This window comes from Apis cerana, linkage group LG2 (genome assembly GCF_029169275.1).
Source record: "Apis cerana isolate GH-2021 linkage group LG2, AcerK_1.0, whole genome shotgun sequence".
Classification (NCBI taxonomy): domain Eukaryota; kingdom Metazoa; phylum Arthropoda; class Insecta; order Hymenoptera; family Apidae; genus Apis; species Apis cerana.
The window spans coordinates 11,305,001-11,324,374 of NC_083853.1; the positions used below are offsets into that span (position 1 = coordinate 11,305,001).

The 19,374-nt window shown below is 49.3% G+C and overlaps 1 protein-coding gene across 1 annotated transcript in view; it reads right to left on the minus strand.

Annotated features, from left to right (window-relative positions):
* Nucleotides 1–19,374, minus strand: part of LOC107996816 (LIM domain only protein 3-like) — a 64,566-nt gene that overhangs the window by 23,872 nt on the left and 21,320 nt on the right. Inside the window, exons 2-4 of the mRNA XM_017055088.2 lie at nt 4,645–4,770; nt 4,397–4,534; nt 3,619–3,744 (exon numbers count right to left, since the gene is read on the minus strand). Coding sequence (XP_016910577.1) covers nt 3,619–3,744; nt 4,397–4,534; nt 4,645–4,727 — 347 coding nt within the window. The 5' untranslated portion in view covers nt 4,728–4,770. The remainder of the gene's footprint in view (nt 1–3,618; nt 3,745–4,396; nt 4,535–4,644; nt 4,771–19,374) is intronic.

The window sequence follows — 19,374 nt, forward strand, 5'->3', positions numbered from 1 at the left end:
AGAGAGAGAGAGAGGAGGGAGGGAGGCCGTCTATCGCTGGCGCTACCGGAGCTGGCAATGCGAGTCTAGGTTATCCGGTGACAAAGCTGGTTCGGTTCGTGCAACGAGGCCCTCGGCACGCCGGATTATCACCATTGAAAATGGTGCAACTGAAACCCCACTGTTCGGATGCAGCGGCGCTTGAACGCGATACGCGGCAAGCTTTGCATCGAAAACCGGAAGCGAATTCCTTGTCTGACGCGCATTTATTGGCGTGATCACAAAAGTCCAACCGGTGTTGTTTTTCTCCCCCCCCTTCCCCTCCTGCCCCGTTATCGAAATCTCGCCTCTGATCGATACCTTTGGTGTACGATTACCGGTTGCCCGGGCGTCGATCTATTTTCGAAGAAGATTTCGTCGCCACGCGCGATGGTGACACGCGTGTTTGTCCTATCAGAGGCTCGGAGAGGGACGGGAGGGGAGCTCGAGCCGGAAAGTTTATTCTCCCCTCCCCCCCATCAAGTCAAGTCGGTTAAGTTTTTGCGGAACGGACGATTAACGCGGGTGATGGATAGAAACGGACGGATTCTTGGAGGCGAGCGAAGTCGGACGGGCGGTGGTGAGGCGAGGTAAGGCGAACCACCGTCCGGGGGGTTGTAGCTAAATTGGCGGCAGTATATTACCGGTCAGACTCCCGCATTTAATTTGAATATAATCGTGAAAGGAGATCTCGGGAGCTCGGGGGCACTTCGCGACGCAGAACTGCGTGACGGTGACCGGAAGTGCTCCCGGGACACCGGAAACAAAATGGCCGCTCCCTTCTACGCGACTTGCCTCTTTCCACTCCGCGCCACCTTCCTACCGATCTACTATCCACCCACCCAACAATCTACGCCTCTCTCTCCCTCTGCTTCCAACCCTTCCAAGGAGCGTGAATTCGAGAGTTTGCATTGTTCGGCCCCGAACATCGAAATGCTCGCCCGTCTTCGCTCGTACACGATAAGGGGACATTCTTTCCTTTTTTCCGCGCTCGCATAAACGTGTATCGCGTTCTATGGTTGTCGCGCCTCGTCGTCGTTTTTCAACGTTCGATGGTTCGCTGAAGAAATTATTTCGGAAATTTGTTTCTATTCGCGGTGCGCCGTAGTGGAAGTTTAATGATTTTCGAGTAATTACGAGGGCCAGGCGATGACTCGCGTGGGAATGCAGCAGAGCAGCGTGTTCGATAAGCGCCACGGAACAGTAACAATTATATCAGGCTGACTCGTAATGCCTAAATACAATATAAGCACGAACAATGGACTATAGTCCTACTAGGAGCCGTACAGCCGCTCGTACAATACCTGCTGTGAATTCGTAGACAAAGGACGAGGTCGAAGCTTTCGTCAACTTCGGATCACGAAAAAGCTCTTCCACCTCTTCGAGATGTCTGAGCTCGTCTAATTAGCACCGATCCGCGTTGAACTCTTGAAAGAGATTATGCATATATATATATATTTTTCCATTTAAGTACCATTTATCGCAGAAATCGAGAGACGAAAGATACACAAATTGAGAAAAGGACACATCCTCGTTTGATCGATCTCTGATATATCGTCATAAATTGTTTCGCGGTATACACAGAGGATGATCGTATCGATCACTTTTACCGATACCGTAAACGGAACATACCTGTTAATGGATAAACGGAGTACTTTTATCCGGCTATACATCTCTGCGAAAGGAGACGAGCGTAATGGAAGAGAGCGATCGAGGGAGGAAGAGAGAAGGAAACCTACCCTCTCGAGTTTACGATGTACGACTCGGGTTAGGAGCGTATGATTAAACAACTCAGGTGTTTTATGCTCGACTCGTGGAGATCGCGTGACCCAACGGCCACATCCGTTTCCGTTTTGCCTACGGTCAACCGCTTCGACCCCTAACCAATGGTTCGCCTTAAGGGTTGCACGTTACCTTCGACCACGAAAGAAAGTATACTTTCGACGTATCTTTAACCAGTAATCGGCTTCGCTCGATAGTCACGTGGAGCGCGCCGAGCTAACCTTTGCCCGTGCGGCTCCATATCCTTCCGTTCTTTCTTTTTTTTTCCTTTCCTCCTTCTATTTTTACTCTCGGCCTCGTGATCGCGATACAAGCCCCGTTTACACGTTAAAAAAATTCTATTTTTAATAGCGGATTATATTTTAAATTCACCCCTTGTAACCCGTTCGAGCCTCTCTTACGCCACCCTTACGCCTCGAGCAATCTTCGCGTGCACGTCCCTTTCGTTGGATGAATCCGAATCGGACCCGAGGATACACCCAACGCGTATAAGGAAGCGTTCTCAGGCTGGATAAAGGTCGGAGAAATGTCGCGATTTGACATTAGACTGAAATGCCGAGTCGCTGTTCCCAACTTCTCGACCTGACCTCAACGAGTCGCCGCATTTTTTCGTATTTTCCCATCCACCCTCTCTCGTATTACTTTCGAAGCTTTCGAGCGCGATCGATGCTCCCTCTCTCACGTTAATTTCGTGCCCATAGAATTCGAATATTCGAGGAATAATTCCGGCAGGAAAATTAATTAATTTGCTAATTTCGGATTATCGAAACGCCGGTTACGCACAACGAAACGTCTCTCGACGGATGGCGGACGGCGCGGGTGGATATTTGGGCCGCGCGCCCTCGGGATTCGTTAGTTTTCCGGGAAATTAGTGAGCATGATTTGCATCTGACGTACACCTCGAGGCGTCTACACGTCGCTCGCATAGTTTCGCAACTCTCGACTTTCCTCTCGCGATCTCCTCTCTCCTGCTAGATGTCTCAACCTCTTCCCCCATCGCGACGCCCTCACGTCAATTATACTCACGTCAGGGGAGGAAAATTTCATTGGACTTGTTCGTTACTTGGTTGTAACGGATCCATTTTTCAGGAATTTCAAATTTTCATCACGGAACGGGTGCCGATTTCGAGAGGTTGGGCAGATCGTATCGTGCGCTTTCGATCAAAAAATAAACGATAAATATTAACACCAATATTTTGGGGAAATTGACAAAGGAGGGAAATTACGAGAAGGGTGTAATTAATCCGAGTTTATTGCCGAGCGATAGAGAGAGGGAGAGCGACTCTTACTCGACGGCTTCTCGATTCCTGCGCCGATTATCTTCATCCGCCGGATTCACCGAGGTGTTTCGACTTAAACACAGACTCGAACGAGCTTCGAGCTTAACTTGGTTGTTGTGAATAAGTAAGCGAAGTGTTGCGAAGTGCTGCAGAAGTTTAGCCAAGCCCCCAGGCGCACGGCCGGGTTGGCTCGAATTAAATTGTTATACGGATGAGCTGCCACGACGAATACTTCGCAGAAACCAGTGACTTTCCCACCATCCTCCCGGGTGTGAATGTTTAATCACAGCCTCTCCCTTATTATTTAATAACATAATATCTCTGCCGCGCCTAAAACTAAATTCCAACGAGGTGGGATCTCAATCGATGACTCGCAACGACGAACCATTTTTCACGATTTCGCGAGAATAGATTTCCTACGTAGAAGAATTCCTATTTTTCCTTTCGAATTATCGAGTGAGTATTTCCGGAATGTTGCAACAGCTCGAAACGAATATTGCGTGCGGATGTTCTAAGAGATCGTAACACCTCTTCTTACCTGTAGTTACATTGTTGACACGCAAAACACTCCAAATGGTAGACGTTCGTCCTCGCCCTCATCACCATCTCGAAGGCTGGGATGGTTTTGTTACAAGCCGCGCAATGGCCAGTGAGTCCAAACAATCTGCCACAAATTGAAAAACAAAAGGGCTGACACGATCGTATCGGCTATCTTATTGTTGCAAGAAATTAAGAAAGTGGAATCGTTTCACCCGGCGATGAATCTTGTATTTCTTTCGTGCGATGTATGCGAGTTATCCCCCGCCAACGATGACGTTGGCGCAGACTTTTAGCCAGGTTGGAACAAGAATCAATAAGCTTAAGGACGAGCCACGAATATGCCATCTTCAAATATTGGGCCATTAATAAAGGGCATGGTGGGTTCGATAGCGAAGGTTTCCTCGCAGACGCGCCACCTGCGCGCGTTCCCTCGGGACTTTGTAATCTCAACACGGTTTATTTGCCCTCGCCTGTTTATATGGGACGTGGATGTATTCAATAAGGGAAACTCATCTGTAAAATTCGATTTGTTGCTTCCGTTCGCCGCGTCGAGGACTGCCCGTACGTGGCGGTGCTTAACGTCTCCTTTTCCACTTTGCCCTTTATTGACGTCCCAATGCACCGCGACACAATGAAATATGAAACGTCAACGTTGTCGGAGGGCGGAATGGAATTATAATATTATAACGGATTTCCGATTCGCGAACGTATATACATATATATATATATCAATAGGTCGAATGAAGAGGAAAGAAGAGGCGAAAGAAGTAGCTTACTTTAAATAATCCTTCTTGCACAATATCAGATTAGATTTTATGTAAAGCGAGGGACCAGCTTCCACGAGTCTGCAATTGCAACTGTTGCACTTTAAGCAATCCTCGTGCCAGAACATGTCCAACACTTTGAGAAGATACCTGTGGAATTGGAGAAATCGTACATATATGTTTGAAATATGTTCGAACGTTTTCGAGAAACGTTTCGAAAAGAATCGGTTAATGATAAATTTAACGTCTGAAATATTTACCTTTCCGTAATTACCTCTCCGCAACCACCGCACTCCCGTTGCACAGCCCCGCTCTTGCTCGGCTCGCTTTTCGTCCCATCCATTGTGGCTTTACGATTATCACTTTTCGATTATTATTCCGGTATCCTGCAACACGAGCGAAACAACCTCGATTGATCACCGCGCCAGTTTCAAACAAACAAACTGTGTAACGAACGAATGATTATCCCGTGCCCGATGGTAATTGATCGATTAATTTCAGTTCGTGTCAACACCCGATTAGCCAAAGTGTGGGATACGAAGGATCGGACGAGTGATCGCGTACGCTTGATACGTGACAAATTCGCACGGCATATGGCGGTCGAAGAGAAACTTGGCCTCGTCTACGAGCAATTAGAGTTACAGGTTGAGAATTTAACGGCGCGGTTAGTGCCATCTGTGTCCATCGTGGGTGCGGGTGCTCCTGTGTTTCTCCACCCGCACCCTCCGCCCGCCTCTTTCTCGCGCGATGCGGTCAGAGTTTAGAATCGAATTAGTTTGACCCTCTCTTCTCTCCACTTATTGCGCGTTTAAGCGGCACCGGTCCCCGGAACAACCGCCGGCTTGTCGGGTAACGGCTGCGCGAGCTTCCCGATAAACATTAATTGTTTTCGCCCAAAGACGTATGTATAATCCACCCCTGCCCTCCGTTTAAACGAAATTTCGGGGTTTAACGTTTATTTAATCGGCACCGTTTGCCTTCTCCCGTTCCATTTTATTCCACCGGCCCGTTCAACGTTATTGAAACGAATTCGAAAATATCGGCCGGTTTTTCGGACGATAAGTTGTAAATAAAAAAGTACAAATACCGGTATTCCAAGTATTCCGCGCGATATTTGATTTCGCGTTTTTCTTTCTCTTTTTCTTTCTCTCTCTCTCTCTCTCTCCCTCTCTCTTTCCTTTCTCACTCGATCATTCTTTCCATCGATCGCGAGATACGACGATAAAATACGACGAAATCCGAGGCGAACTGAGCTAATTTCGAAAATAACGTTTCGATCGGAGGGAAGGTTGTCGTTCCGATTCCTATTCGTGCACGTTGGCGATTAATCCGGGAAACGGGGGACAGACTTAAATTCCGCGTCTCTGTCCACACGGATCCGTTCGATCTCGAGCCACCCTGTATATTTACGAGTACCCGCGGATGCTATGAGCAAAGTTTGTGCGGTTTCAATATGTCCTCTCCCTCTAGCCTGGACACAATATTACAGGGACGTTAATATCTTCTATGCGGTTGAGACTGCGAAGCAAATATTAATATCGCGTCCTTTGATACGTTAATTAATAGAAGACGAAATATATTTGAAACTCGTGCGTTCAGAACGGATGTTCTCGTAACCGCTCGATCTTTATCCAATCGTTCGCACCGTATATTCTTCTTTCTTTCTTCCTTCCTTTCTTCCCCTCCTCCTACTTCCTCCTTCAATCAACCCCCCTTTCTTTTTTCCCCGTATTTATCATCCCTTCGGTCTCGAAACCTGAAATCTCGTCGATGGGAGACGGGTCGATTAATTACGTTGAAATTATTGCGTGCCGGCCTGATTATCGATATACACCGAATATGATCTAAATAATGGTACAATTATTATGCGTAACCTTATACTCCTATAAGTGTAGAGTGATTAATGGAATAACTAACTAGCCAGGTAAATTATGCAAACTATTAAATTCGAATGCGCGCAAAGTTGGCCACATAATAATCGCGTTAACGATCGAATCCCACCTTCCCCCTCCCCTACCCTCGTTGAATTTATACGTCGGACGTTAATATATTTTATTGTTATTACAGGTTGATTAAAGTCATCGTTAATGCTCCCTTCGGAAAGTATGAGGGTGGCGTACGTTTTGTTCCATTCCCCTCTCCCTCCTCCCCCTTTTACGTACGCGTATAGAATTGTATACACGTGTCGCCAATCGATGACGATATTTAATATAATTTGAAAACGCGATCGCAGCCGCACAGTACGCCGCAACAACGCGGCCGCACTTTCGAGCACGGGCTGAACACGTGATGGAACGGGAACACGATTCGACGATCTCCTTCGAGATTTATTCCGCGCAACACGAGCGAAAACACCGAGCCTCCATCCCAGAAAAGTATTTTCGAGTTAGGCACGGCGGAATTCGACCGCGGGAATTCCTGCGGGATCCAACCTGAATACCAGCGACGACCTCGAAAACCTTTGCCAGAGACTGCACGCGGTCGGTCAATTTCCACTTTGTTCCGCAATTTTCGGCCCTCGTCGCGTAACTCGTCGACGCAGCAAAGGATAGGGTGAGGGGCGAGGAGAGGGCGGCGCGTTCGAAGAAAGACGAAAGCGCGCGAAAGGCGGTTTTAGTTGACAGACGATTCGGACGGCGTCTTAATCGCGGATACCCGTCGCGGCGGGTTCGATGACACCGATGGCCGTCGATATCGCTGCCTTTTCGTGGCTCGCGTGGCTTTAATCGGTCGGTAGAAGTTAGGTATCGTGTTAGGGAAGCGAGGGGGGCACGGTGGTAACAGTTCGTTGGAACGTAACCGTGAAGGGTCCATAACGAGAGCCGCTTTCCCTTCGAGAGCGGCTCGCATCGCTGGCGATCTGTTCATCAGGTACGTGATCAGATCATCCACGGGCGCTGCTCCTCAAAGCGACGATAATTCGATTATCTCGTGCATGTTGGACAACCGCCGACATGTCCTCCAATTGCTAGATCTCTTCTTGCTTAACCATCTTCCCGAATCTAATTAAATTACTTCCGTGTAATCTGCGTTCACCCATCGGAACCCCCCTCCTCTTACTCCTATTTTTCCCTCGCTTCCAACTCCGATGACTTTGAACTTCCACTTCGACGTCATTGCTCCACTCTAATTATCTCGCGCAAATATCTCCATCGTACTATTCCATCTCTGTTCGTTATGAGCGGAGTTTCGAATTTCGGGGGAAATTTTATTCTCCTTCGTCGCGTTGGAACGTCGTCCAAGTCCATCTCTCTAACGGAAATCTCTGGTGGAACTGCGCATTGCAAGGAGAACGAGGCGCGCGGTGCAAGATTTCCACCGTGGAAACGAAAACCGTGGAAAGGAGGTCTCCTCCTCCTCCCTCCCTCCCTCTCTCTCTCTCTCTCTATTTATCGACGTAACTGGGCAGTCTCGATGCAGTTCTCAAGGCTCCGCCCTCGCAGCATCCGCGACACTCCCAGGGCACCACCCCTGCGGTCCTCTTCAACGCGGAAAAACAAAATTTTCCTCGGCGCGCGAAAAAGCGCGGAGCCGCCTGTCTCGAGACGCCTCCGTTCGTCCCATCCGACGATGACCGTTCCGTTCCACCGAAACAGCGCAGCCTCGTTGGAAGAAAAATTATTCGCGCTTTTGTCTTTAATAATGCTCCCGCGGAAGCGTTATCTTTTACTTTTAGGACGAGAGCGCGGGCATCCGGTGAGTCGGTCCATTAATTAGGCGGGCCGCATTAAGCCGAGCATTAATATACTCCTGTGGCTGTTTTGTTTTATCCCGCAGGAAGGACCACCCGCCCCCTCCTCCTCCCCCTTTCCCTGCCCGTGGAGGTTGAAGGGGCGGTGGCCAGGCGAAGGGGAAGCGGGGGAATTGTTTCGACGGCGGCAGCCTGCTAATCCGACCTGCCATGCTACCACCTTATCCCTCGAGACTGTTTAAATTCTGTAAATCGTCCCGAATCTTCTCCCTTCGACTCGTTTCGACTCGAGACACGAGCCATTGTTACTCGCGTTTCCGTTAAAAATTAATAAAGGAACGTGCCTCGATGAAATTATATTGCTGTATTGGTTGCCGAATTGGTTTTTAGAATTTTCGATTCGATTTCCAATTTGTGTATATATATATATATATGTATATATGTATATAATTAATAGGAGAAATTTTAATTCGAACGATTTTTCTATCGCGGAACGTCGAAATGTTAGTAGTAATGGAATCGCGTACGTTTTAGGCGAGGTTAAGTTGGCGGAGGTGGACAGAAAATGGTGGAGTGAGTCCGTAACGATGTAATTTAACGGGCCAAAGGAATATTTCCTACGGAATAAATCTCGCGTAACAGCGCCACTGAAATCCTCGTTTACCCGGCATTCAGCCCTTGCTAATGGGGGTAATTTAAGGGATGTTTTAAGCGGGTCCGTGGCACACGTGAGTCGCACAAAAAGTTCACGTATTACGACCGTGGCCGCGCCGTAATCACGCATTAGCATTCCGAACGGTCGGTGACGACCGAAAACACACTCGGCTGAGAACACACCGCTTAAACTTTTCCTAACGTTTTCAACGTCCAACGACCGACGAAAAACAGCCCGCGGCCGTCCGCGAAACAAACTGGCCGGGATTTAATAAAACGAAACAAAGAAACGGCTCGTTCTCTCTTCGATCGATTTATTTGTTAAAGCGACGATTCGAATATCGGGCTGAAATTCTCGATTTTGTCTCGAATCGGTGATGCAAAGAGACGGTGATGCTCTCGATGGAAGTTGTAACGTTAACAAACGTCGTCTTGAGCGGTCGTTCTTCCGGATAATTTTCTATGTGTGTGTGTGTGTGTGTTTTAAGGACAACGGAAACGGCGTAACGGACAAACGGTCTGTTTAACAAGTTCTTTCGCGCCGATAAACGCGAGGCCGCCCTGCGTTCCTCTCCACTCTTTTTTCTCTTCATATTTGCCGTCCCCTTCTCGGTCGGCGGACCGCGGTTAATGAAATTCTAGTCAGGTCGCGGCATTCTTTCGTCAGGTGGCAATGCCATCTACTCCTCCTCTTCCTCCTTCTTCTCCTTCCCACGTTTTCGTCGTTGTCATTGTCGTCCTCGCCGTTGTCGTCGTCGTCGTCGTCGTTTCTTTTTTGCTCCACGTTTCGTTTCTTTCTCCGCTTCGTGTCCTTCCTCCTTCTTCCACCTGTTTTTTCTAATACATTCGTGGCCTCCCTCTCTCTCTCTCCCCCTCCCGCTATCTCTCCATCTCCGGCTCACCCACCTCTGTCCCTCTCTTCCGGCACAGAGAGACAAAGAGAGAAAGGGAGGGAGGATGGTCGCAGTCTTGTGGAGTGTAGAGGGCAGGGGTAACGGGGTTTGCGTACGTCGTGACGCGGAGGGTTGGTGGCTGAAATGGGGTGGTGTGCAGTCAGATTACGCTAAGCTATGCCCGTACGTGCTCGCATGGAAGTTCCACCCCTCACCGGGGTTTGCCACCCCGCTTGGGAAAATGTATTTATTGTTGTTTGTCCAGCGTTGTGTGTATGGCCACCAGCGGAGAGAGAGAGAAAGAGAGAGACCTGGTGGGAGGTTGGAGGGAGTAAATGGTGAGCGGCGAGGTGAGGCGGGGGTGTGGTAGGGCAGAGAATCGCCCGAGGTTGAAGTTGAAAAAAAAATTGCCCGGGGACGACCGCTAGGATGCCGAGCATAAATTTAAGCGACACTCACACCTCTCCGCCCACCCTCGCGAATCCCACCGATCCTTCTTCCCTTCTCTTTCCTTCTTTCTTTCTTCCCATCTTTCTTTTTCGTTTCCTTTTTCCTCTTCTATTTTTTCCGATTTCAATTCCACCCCGCCGTCCGCTTAAATACATCGGGATTATGCCGCGCCGGATACCTATTTCAGTCAAATGGAGAAAATCCTCGTCATCGAGCCTCTCCAAGTGAATTTTTTCCCATCTTCGTTTCCCTTTAAACCCGACTGTTGAAGATAAATCTCCTCTGTTTTCCTTTCTCTTTTCTATTTTACCTTCCCCTCCCCCCTTCTTTTTTATTTTTTTTGAAATCGTCCCTCCCTCGTCTTCGTTTCACCCGGTCGAAATCGTCCGCGATTCTCTCCGCCCCTTTCCCCCGTTTTCCACCGGTCAACGCGATTGATGGCCGTTGAACGAACGCTAATTACGCAGATAGGAGGCGATCGAAACGGTCCTTATCGTTGGATGCGGTGGAACGGACCGCGGACCGATACGTGGCCGATGCCGACGACAAAGGGGCCGTAACTACTTCGAAAACTTTTATCTTGCAGGATTAATGGACGGATTAAAGTATTTGCGGCGGGATGCGGGCTGATTGGGGTAAATCGTGGTGGGATTAGAACTTGATTGGCTAATTTGTAAGTGTCCCCAGCAGCCGGGCACGAACTTAACGATCGATCGGTGTCCTCCTTCCACGTACGTGCTCGGCAATTCTCGCTCGAGACATTGACACGGGAGGGACGAGCAGAGAAGGGGGCCAGGGGAAGGGAAGGCCTCGGTTACGCGGATAATCTTGCCCGGTCAATCGGGCAAATCTTTTTGCCTTATTTATTCGAATCCGAATCGTCGTCGCGAGCAACGCGTGTAGCCGAAATGGCTTAACTTAACTTAACTACTAGCTATTAACTAGTCGATCGAACGACAACTCGAGAAAGACGCTTCCACCAGCCATCTCCAAATCGTTATCCTTGTTTCGTACACAAAGAAGTAATAGTAACGACGAGATCGACGAGTCTTTTCGAGACAATTGTGTCAGAGCGATGGACGCAAAGACGATCGATTTATCGTGTTTCCTCGTTGCGGAACGAAGAACCAGTCCGACTGTGAGATTACGTCGTTCCCATCTCGAGTGGTCAAGGCTACTTAATGTGCGGTCGGTGCATGCGGCCGGGCGTTAGACTGATTTACATCGTATCCCTTTACCGAAAGCGAGTGCCTGGCAGGGAACTGTGGTCAACCGAGAGATGTAGCCCGTGATCGAGAGGCATCGATTCGCATGTTCCAACGCCATTCTACAATACCCTACCCCCTAACCCCGACGAGGTTAAAAATTAAATCGATCGAAATTAAAAACGAGTTCTCCGACGATCTCGAGAAAACGTCACGTACGAAGAGAGCGTCGTACGTACGCGTGCATGCACCGAAGAGAAGAGGGAGGGGAGGCAGAAGGAAAAGAACGAAATATAAAATTCTCAGAAAAGAAAAAAAAGAAAGCGAAGAGAAGAGGAGGAGAACAACCGTCACTGTTTCGTCGCTGTTTGAGATCGACGACGAGAACACGCCGGATGGAAAGACACAAAGAGAAGGAGAGAGAAAGAGAGAGAGATTGGCGATACTCTTGCCGCGCACCGAAGCCCCATCGCATAACTCACGACCCTTGTTTCGCGGCTGATCGACGTTTCGAAATATTTCCCAACTGAGAGGCGTCCAGACGTTGCGCCACGGCGTGTCCAGCTTCCTGTCTCCTTACAATTCGCAGACAGTTCCTAGTCGCCAGAACCGCCGAGTGTCGGGACAAAACCGGTCTCCGGTGATGGACTCGCGGAAGATAAGGGAGCATTCATGACAAAGACAAAACGCGGTTCCACCATCGCTCGTGGTATAAAACACACGTACGTCTCGTGCTACCGTGTGCTCGCTACGCTCCTTCCCTCGCAACCTTCCCCCTCCCACCCTCTCGCGATCGTTCGTTTGCCGTTTAGCGCGACGCCGCGAGACAATGAGCGAAAACTTTTATTATTAATGTTTGGCCGCAAGATAAGGCCGGTTGAAGCGAGCCACGCCACCCTCCTCCACGCGATTCGTCCCTGTCCGATTCTCCAACCCTCTCCCCGGCTCCTTCGCATTTTTTACTTTACGCCCGCTTCTTCTCGCTCCGCACCCTTCCAAAATACGGGATGAAATCGCGCAGTGATTCGTCGCCCGATCCTCGACGATCAATGATCGAGCGAAATTAGCATTTTGACAGTTTCGTGCCGTTTCGCAGGTACGCCGAATTTCCGGGGAAAGTTTCCGGAGAGAAATTTCACCAACGATTTAATTAGCATTCCTACGAGTCCGTCCGTAAATCAAACGCGGGCGCAAAGGAACGCTCTCCCGGGAAAGGATCTCGACCTTTGAAGAATGTTTATTAATTGTTTTGCCTCGTTCGGTGTTTGTATATTTATATATACACCGTTGTGCTTATTATTCAGCTCGAAAAGTCGTATGTTTAACCGTTACCGCTTAGGCGGTACGAATATTCGTCGAGCGAGGAGGGGGAAGGAACGATTAACTTCGGCCGGCCTCGGTTTCGTCCGGATAACTCATTCAAGACGGTCTCGCCGCAATAAGACGAAGGTCCGGACGCTCGGGACATATTCTCGGTCGTTGCGCGTGAGTTAGGACCGCTCGAGGAACGGTTAGCCGTTAGCAGTTGGTCGGTAAATAACGCAGACACCCTCCGCAGACCACCACCCCCTCCTGCGCGTGGATGGACGCGGTATCTTCAACCTTAGACCCGCGTCTAACTTTGAACCGGATCAGATTCTCCGTTTCACGGTGGAACGGTCAACGAAGGACTGGGGCGACCGGACAGATTACTAATAAATCTCTGGCTGAGCGATCGATCCTTCCGGTGACGTTGAAATACCTTCATTCCATCCTGTTCCATGCGAGGGGGAGATGATTAAACGGCGAGAGATCGCGAGAGAAAGGAAACGGAACGGTTCGATGCAATTTTTCCACGGAAGCAGCGTCGAAGACGAAGCGATCGCCAGTGGCCAGAGGGGATTAGAGCGGAAGAGAGATCTCGGGCAAGCATCCCTCACGGCGCACCCTTTGCGAAGTAGTTTCGTTATTGACCGGTCGAAGAGTACAACTCGTTCCACGGAAGCGGGAACGCTTAATTCGAGCGGTGCTCCGTTAAAGCGATGACAGGAAACGTCAGGCCGCCACCACGGTTGGTGATATATCGATGTATTCGTGGAGAAGTGTTCGTGTTTGGGGGGAGAGGGAATGGAACGGCGCGCAACACCGAGCGTCGGCTGGCCTGGCCAGCAAGAAGACTGGACTCTCCGTTGCGTGTAAACGGTACTTGTTGATTCTTCGCGACGAGATGATCGATCGATGTTGCGAATTATTGGTGCTTCGTCAAGTACTTGGGTCAAACTCTCGGGTTTGATCGATCCCTTCGAACGGATGATGTGCGCGTAGTTGCCGTACGAAAGTCGATTTCGTTAAAGTGAAAAGGGAAAGGGGGAAAGGAACACTTGGAAGCATTCGCTCGGTTCGCGTAATTTGAAATTATATAGGATAGGGATAAACAAAGCGGTTGGATCGATATTCTTCTTAAATCGTATCGGTCAACGACGGATCGTCCCGTTAATTAACTCTGAAATCGCTAATTTACCGCTGATAATGTACGCGCCTGCTCTCTAACAGGCTTTATGGAGTAGAATGGGTACGGAGAATAATCGGACAGGACAGAGCAGTTAGGATAGCCTGTGAACCAGCCGATAGCGGCAAATGACCATTGCTGACACCAACATCGTCTCGGTGTACGCTTCGATAATTATATACGCGTCTACACAAGCGAGCAGGAGTGCTATGTCAGCCTTTACTTAGGACTCTAATGACCGGGGTTCGTCGGATACCGGCCAGATAACGTAATTACATCAACAAAAATGGCTCGAGTGATGATAAACAAAGTGGTTTGTCCTATAACGAACCGTTCCACTGTTATACGAAGATAACGCGGACTTTTGACGTTATACAAAATATCCTCTCCCTCTCTCTCTCTCTTTCTCCCTCTCGGTATGCGACATAGAATAGCGTGACACCTCGTAGGTGAGCGTGTAGCGCGTATATCGCTATCTATGTACGATTCCTGTGACGAGGATGACTTTTGAAAAAGCGTGAATGGTAAACGGATCGTACGGGCGTAGCACGAGTAGCCGGTGGATCGAACGAGCGCCGATTCGAATGGAAAAAGAAAGGTCAACCGAGTTATTGTTTTCGTGATGAATGCACATAAAATAATGAAACCTCGAAAGTACACCGGTCTGGGAGAGGGGAAAAAAAGAAAAAAAAAAAAAAAAAGGAAAAAAATATATATATCGCGCGTAATACGAGCGACAGCGCCATAGGGGTTCCACACGGTTCACGTATCCCCGGCCCGAGTATTTATTGTCCATGGTCAACGACCAAGATGATACGGAGCCCGTTAAACGTCACGGACAAGAGATTCGCCCCCGCCTTCGGTACTTCGGATTTATCGCAAGTTTAACATTACACAGAAGTTGGAAACGGCGCGAGGGATTCCGCCCAGGATATTTATACCGTTTGAATGCGCGTACGAGGATCATTCTAATGGTTTTATTATACTGATACCCGCGGGATTTCTTGGTGGACGCATTCGCACCCCGATTCCCGCTCGTTTCCACGAATTCAATCGTAGTCCTCGCTCGCGGACTCGCTCGAATATTTCCGCCGACAGAGATCTCGCCGCGCCCACCACCACCACCCTTGCGAACGAACCACCCTTCTATTTCGCCGTCGAATTCTCCTCTAATAAATCGTGAATTTAATTTCCAACCGATGATTCTTTCGAAAAAGAACGGGTATCGTATTAAGAGGCCACGGTTACATAATCTACCGATATATCATCCGGGCCGGGTGTTAACAGGGCGGAGGAAGAGAAAAGGCGGTGTTAAGACATTATTGGCCACTCGAATGGGTGCGCGAAATCCCCACGAGCGAGCCCACTCTCTCTCTCCCCTATTGAATCGGAACGGGGCAAACAGACAGTATGACAGCGGTCCCGATGGGGTGGCGGTCCGTGGAGGTGAGAGCCGATGGAAGGTCCTGGAACCTGGATGGTTCCGGCGCATCTTTCCTATCGAGGAGGACGATTTATCATCCCGAACGTTCCATAGGAATATTGAATACGACAAGATAATCTCTCGACACCCTTCTTCGTCCCCGCCCCTCCCCCTTTCTGCCAGCATGACCGACAGCATCCCCGTTTTGCGGTAGCGCCGTAGTAAACGGTCGTGCTTAATGTACCGCACCGACCGATAAGCCGCTATACCGTCGTCGTGACGTGGCCTCTAGTTTTTGCCAAGCAAAAACGCAAACGTGCACCCTTTCTTCGTTGACGATCCTCCTGGTTGACAGCGTGGCACCAGTCACTGACAGAACTCGTTATCGCTATCCACGTGTACTCTCTCTCTCTTTCTCTCTGTCTCGCCTCTGTTCACGATCAAACGTATACGCACGCTACGCACGGGGTTATACGTGAAAAAGGGTTCGTTCTCTCTTCCGCGCCCTGTCACCGCGCCCCTCTCTCTCTCTCTCTCTCTCTGTCCACTTTCCAAATATTTCTGCGCGATATCATCGCTGTTATTATCGCAACCCCAATTACACCGCGGATGAAGTAGAACGTGGCGGCGTAATAATTGAAAATTTTATCGTTCGTCCATTACCGAGGATCTAAAACGTTTAAACCGAGATATTGTACAATACGGACAATCTGTCTGTGAAAATTCCCTTTTTTCTCTCCCCCCGCGCTCTATCTATATATAAATGAAGCCCCCCCCCCCCCGTGGTATTTCACTTCGCGCTTTCCGCCGGTGAAACGTCGCGGAGTCGAGCCTTATCTCCATGCCTCGGTTAGAAATTCCAACCGGCTGAGATAGCGATCGGCGAGTTCGGCTTAATTATGCGGAGTTCGGCCGGGACTGAGTATCCGCGGTAGCAGTTATGCTAATCCGACTCTATTAATAAGGACTCGGAGGCAAAGTGGAGATCGTTGTAGGGAACCGGTGGAACCGTAGCCTTAACCCTTTGCCGGCCTCCTCGAAACCACACCCCGCACTTCGAATCGCTACGACGTTTCGAGAACTCTTTGCCCCTCCGCTACTCGAATCCACTCGGATTTCTCGTCATATAATCACGTTTCATCGCCGATCTTTTCCACCGCCCGGGAAGATTCGCACGCTTCGAATCATCGTTGAAATACGTAATCGAGGGAAATTGAGGGATTGAAAGATTTTGGCATTCGTTCGCGTCACGAACAGTTTCCCCTTCCTCTCTTTTCGAAAGTGTGACGCGATGACACGACGTTGTTTCACGTACAATACGAAAATTGGACGACGAAAAGTTGGAAAAAAAAGTGTAGTCGCGACCAATAAGGGATATAATATTGTTTTGGATATCGTTGGAGTAAGATAAAAATGACGAGACAAGGGAGAATAGTGGAAACTAGAAAATGAACGACACGATCGTCTAAAGAGACTGATCAGATGATCGGGACAATAATATTGGACGACTCGTACCACGCTCGGCGCTCGAACGCGACGGACAAAGGTGCTGTCATCGTTTTGGACGACACGCCGCCGGGCTTTGAATAACCGGAAGTGACACAGGTGTCAAAACAAGTGGATTGTTCTGACAGCCAGTTATCGGTTATCGGCAATTTTCGAATTTATCGGTGCTTCACAAGACGACGCGAACGCTTCTTCCATTAACGCGAAATACACTCGACCCGACAACGATGATCCAATCGATTTTTTTCTATTTTTACATATTCGAATTTTATCCCTTTCCTTCTTTTTTCCTTCTTCTTCTTTTTTCTCCTCCCTCTCTACAATAATCCCCCCGTTCCACGCCAAATATCGAAAATCCCGCCGCGCAACGAGGAACAATCGGACGGTTTCGAGAACTTTATGCCGGTTAATCGAACGGGACAAGCGTAAGATGGCATCGAATCAAACATCAACGGAATACGGATCTTGTGTTTCGAGAGTGGGTTGGCGAGAAAGGGAGAAGAGGGGGAGAGAGAGAGAGAGGGGGGTTCGCGAGCGAAGGGAACGGCGTTAGTTTCCGTGGCATTGACGTTTCACAATACACGCCTGATGCCGTTGACACCCCCATTCGCAACCCCCGGCCGCAATCTCTGCCGTCGCGGAACTGCGTGCTGAAAGTGCGCCAGGGTGAATCTTATTCATCCCCTTCTCGCGCTGTTTCCTCCCCCCGATCTGCCTCGCGTGATTCGCTTTTCAACCCATTCTCGCCCCGAGAAGATTTCTTCTTCCACCGCTCTTATTATTCCTCCACCGATGTCCGTTCGAACATCTCGATAAACCGAGAAGGAGAGAGGCGAGAGGAAAAAAGAGCGAAGCGGAGAGAAAACGACGAAGGAGCGGCTCTCTCGAGGAGTTTTATCGGTCAACCACCCCCCTCCCCCCATGTTATTGGCCCCGCGCGTCGGCAGAGCGCCATTGGCCAGAGGAAACGGAGCATGAACTCGCCCCGTAAAATGTATTATCGGGCCGCTATTATCGGCAATACTCGTCAGGACGAGCGGGATAATATCGGCGTTTAACCATCCTGGAACCATGCGCGATCGGTGGAATCGCTATCGGTTGTTTCCGGCTCACCAACCCGGTTTGGGACGCGAGGCAAGATGGCGTCGATTCAGGCGGCGCGCACAGCTGGTTTTTCGTGGGACGCATATGCGCGATCGTGCGCCGATGCAAAAATCGAAGGATTGGAAGGGGGAGAGAGAGGGAGGGAGCGGAGCGCGCGATCGGTGGAGAGGAAGCGGAAACGGGGAGGCGTCGGTAGAGTGGCAAGAAATATGATCGCTATAATTTAAATTCAAACGAATGGCCGGGCAAGCGCTGCGTCCATCGCGATGTTCGTTAACACAACAGCGGTGGGACCGCTGTTATCGCGCAATTAAAAGGGATTACGGGGTTAGAATTTTAAGCATCGAATTAACGCCCGGGCGTAGCTCCCGCCCGCGTTAAAATCTCGTCGATAAAGGAATGTGATCGTTGGTACATGAAATGCGACGGGGTAATACCGCCGAATAATAATTAAGCATCTCTTTGTGTGCGCTCTTATATAGCAGCGTACGCGTGTGCACTCTCTCGTCCAACCAAGCGGGATATATATTCGTATGAACCGATCGTGTGAACACTATCGAATCGAGAGGACGATTAATTTCTCTTTCTTCCTTCCTTTCTTTCTTTTTTTTTTTTTTTTCCTTTTTTGAAATAAATTTCAACCTCAACTTTCGAGAATTTGTAATCATCACTCTCCGTTTCACGTGTTCGTTTTCGTGATCGTTGAATTGAAAATTTGGAAAATATGCACACACGTATGCAGCTATTTCGAGTTAGCGATTTAATTCAATTTCGCGCGAAAACTTGAATTATTTTTAAACGGGGGAGCGACCCGGAAGCGACGTCGAGACACAATGTCTCGACGAGCGTGAAGAATCAAAGCGGTCGATGATTTTGTTTATAGTAAATCGGATGGAGCGATGCCGGGAGCGAGAGAGGAAGGGGATGGATATTTTTCCGTTGCCCCCGGGTATTATCGTTCGCGCCGGTTCATACCGATAATGGCGGGTAGTCAGTCGCGTATGATGCGGCAGAGATAACCGGGCCGATAGGCGAGAACGGAAAATGCGGGCTGCGACCGAAATCCGGCTAATGGTTTCACTGAATCAAACCAGCGCCGCCGTTTAACGGAGCAAACAGACAGAAAATGGAGCGCAACCGCATATAAAGAGTCGATGATAACGAAATGATATATGACTCGGTGCGAATAACAGAGGAGAGAACCGAAACCGACGAGTCTGCCCTTCCCTTCCCTGTCCCGCTCGCTCTTCTCTCTCTTTCTCTCTCCTCTCCTCTCCTCTCCTCTCCTCGCCCACGTTGCCCTCTGGCTTTCTGGATAGGGGTTACACGGCTCCCTTCTGTGATTGATCGGCTCCGAGATATACCACCGGGATATTCACTACGGGATTAAGTGAATGCGCGAACACTTAATAATCCGTATAATATATATATCTTTCCCTATCTTAGAGGTGTTGCGAGCCTCTGTCGGTTATCTGTGTACTCGCACGCGTCCACCTTTCCTTCTCATCTTTTATCATCTTCGATTCCAACGCGTGGCTCGAAACCATATTTTTCTCTTCTACTTTCCACGTAGAAG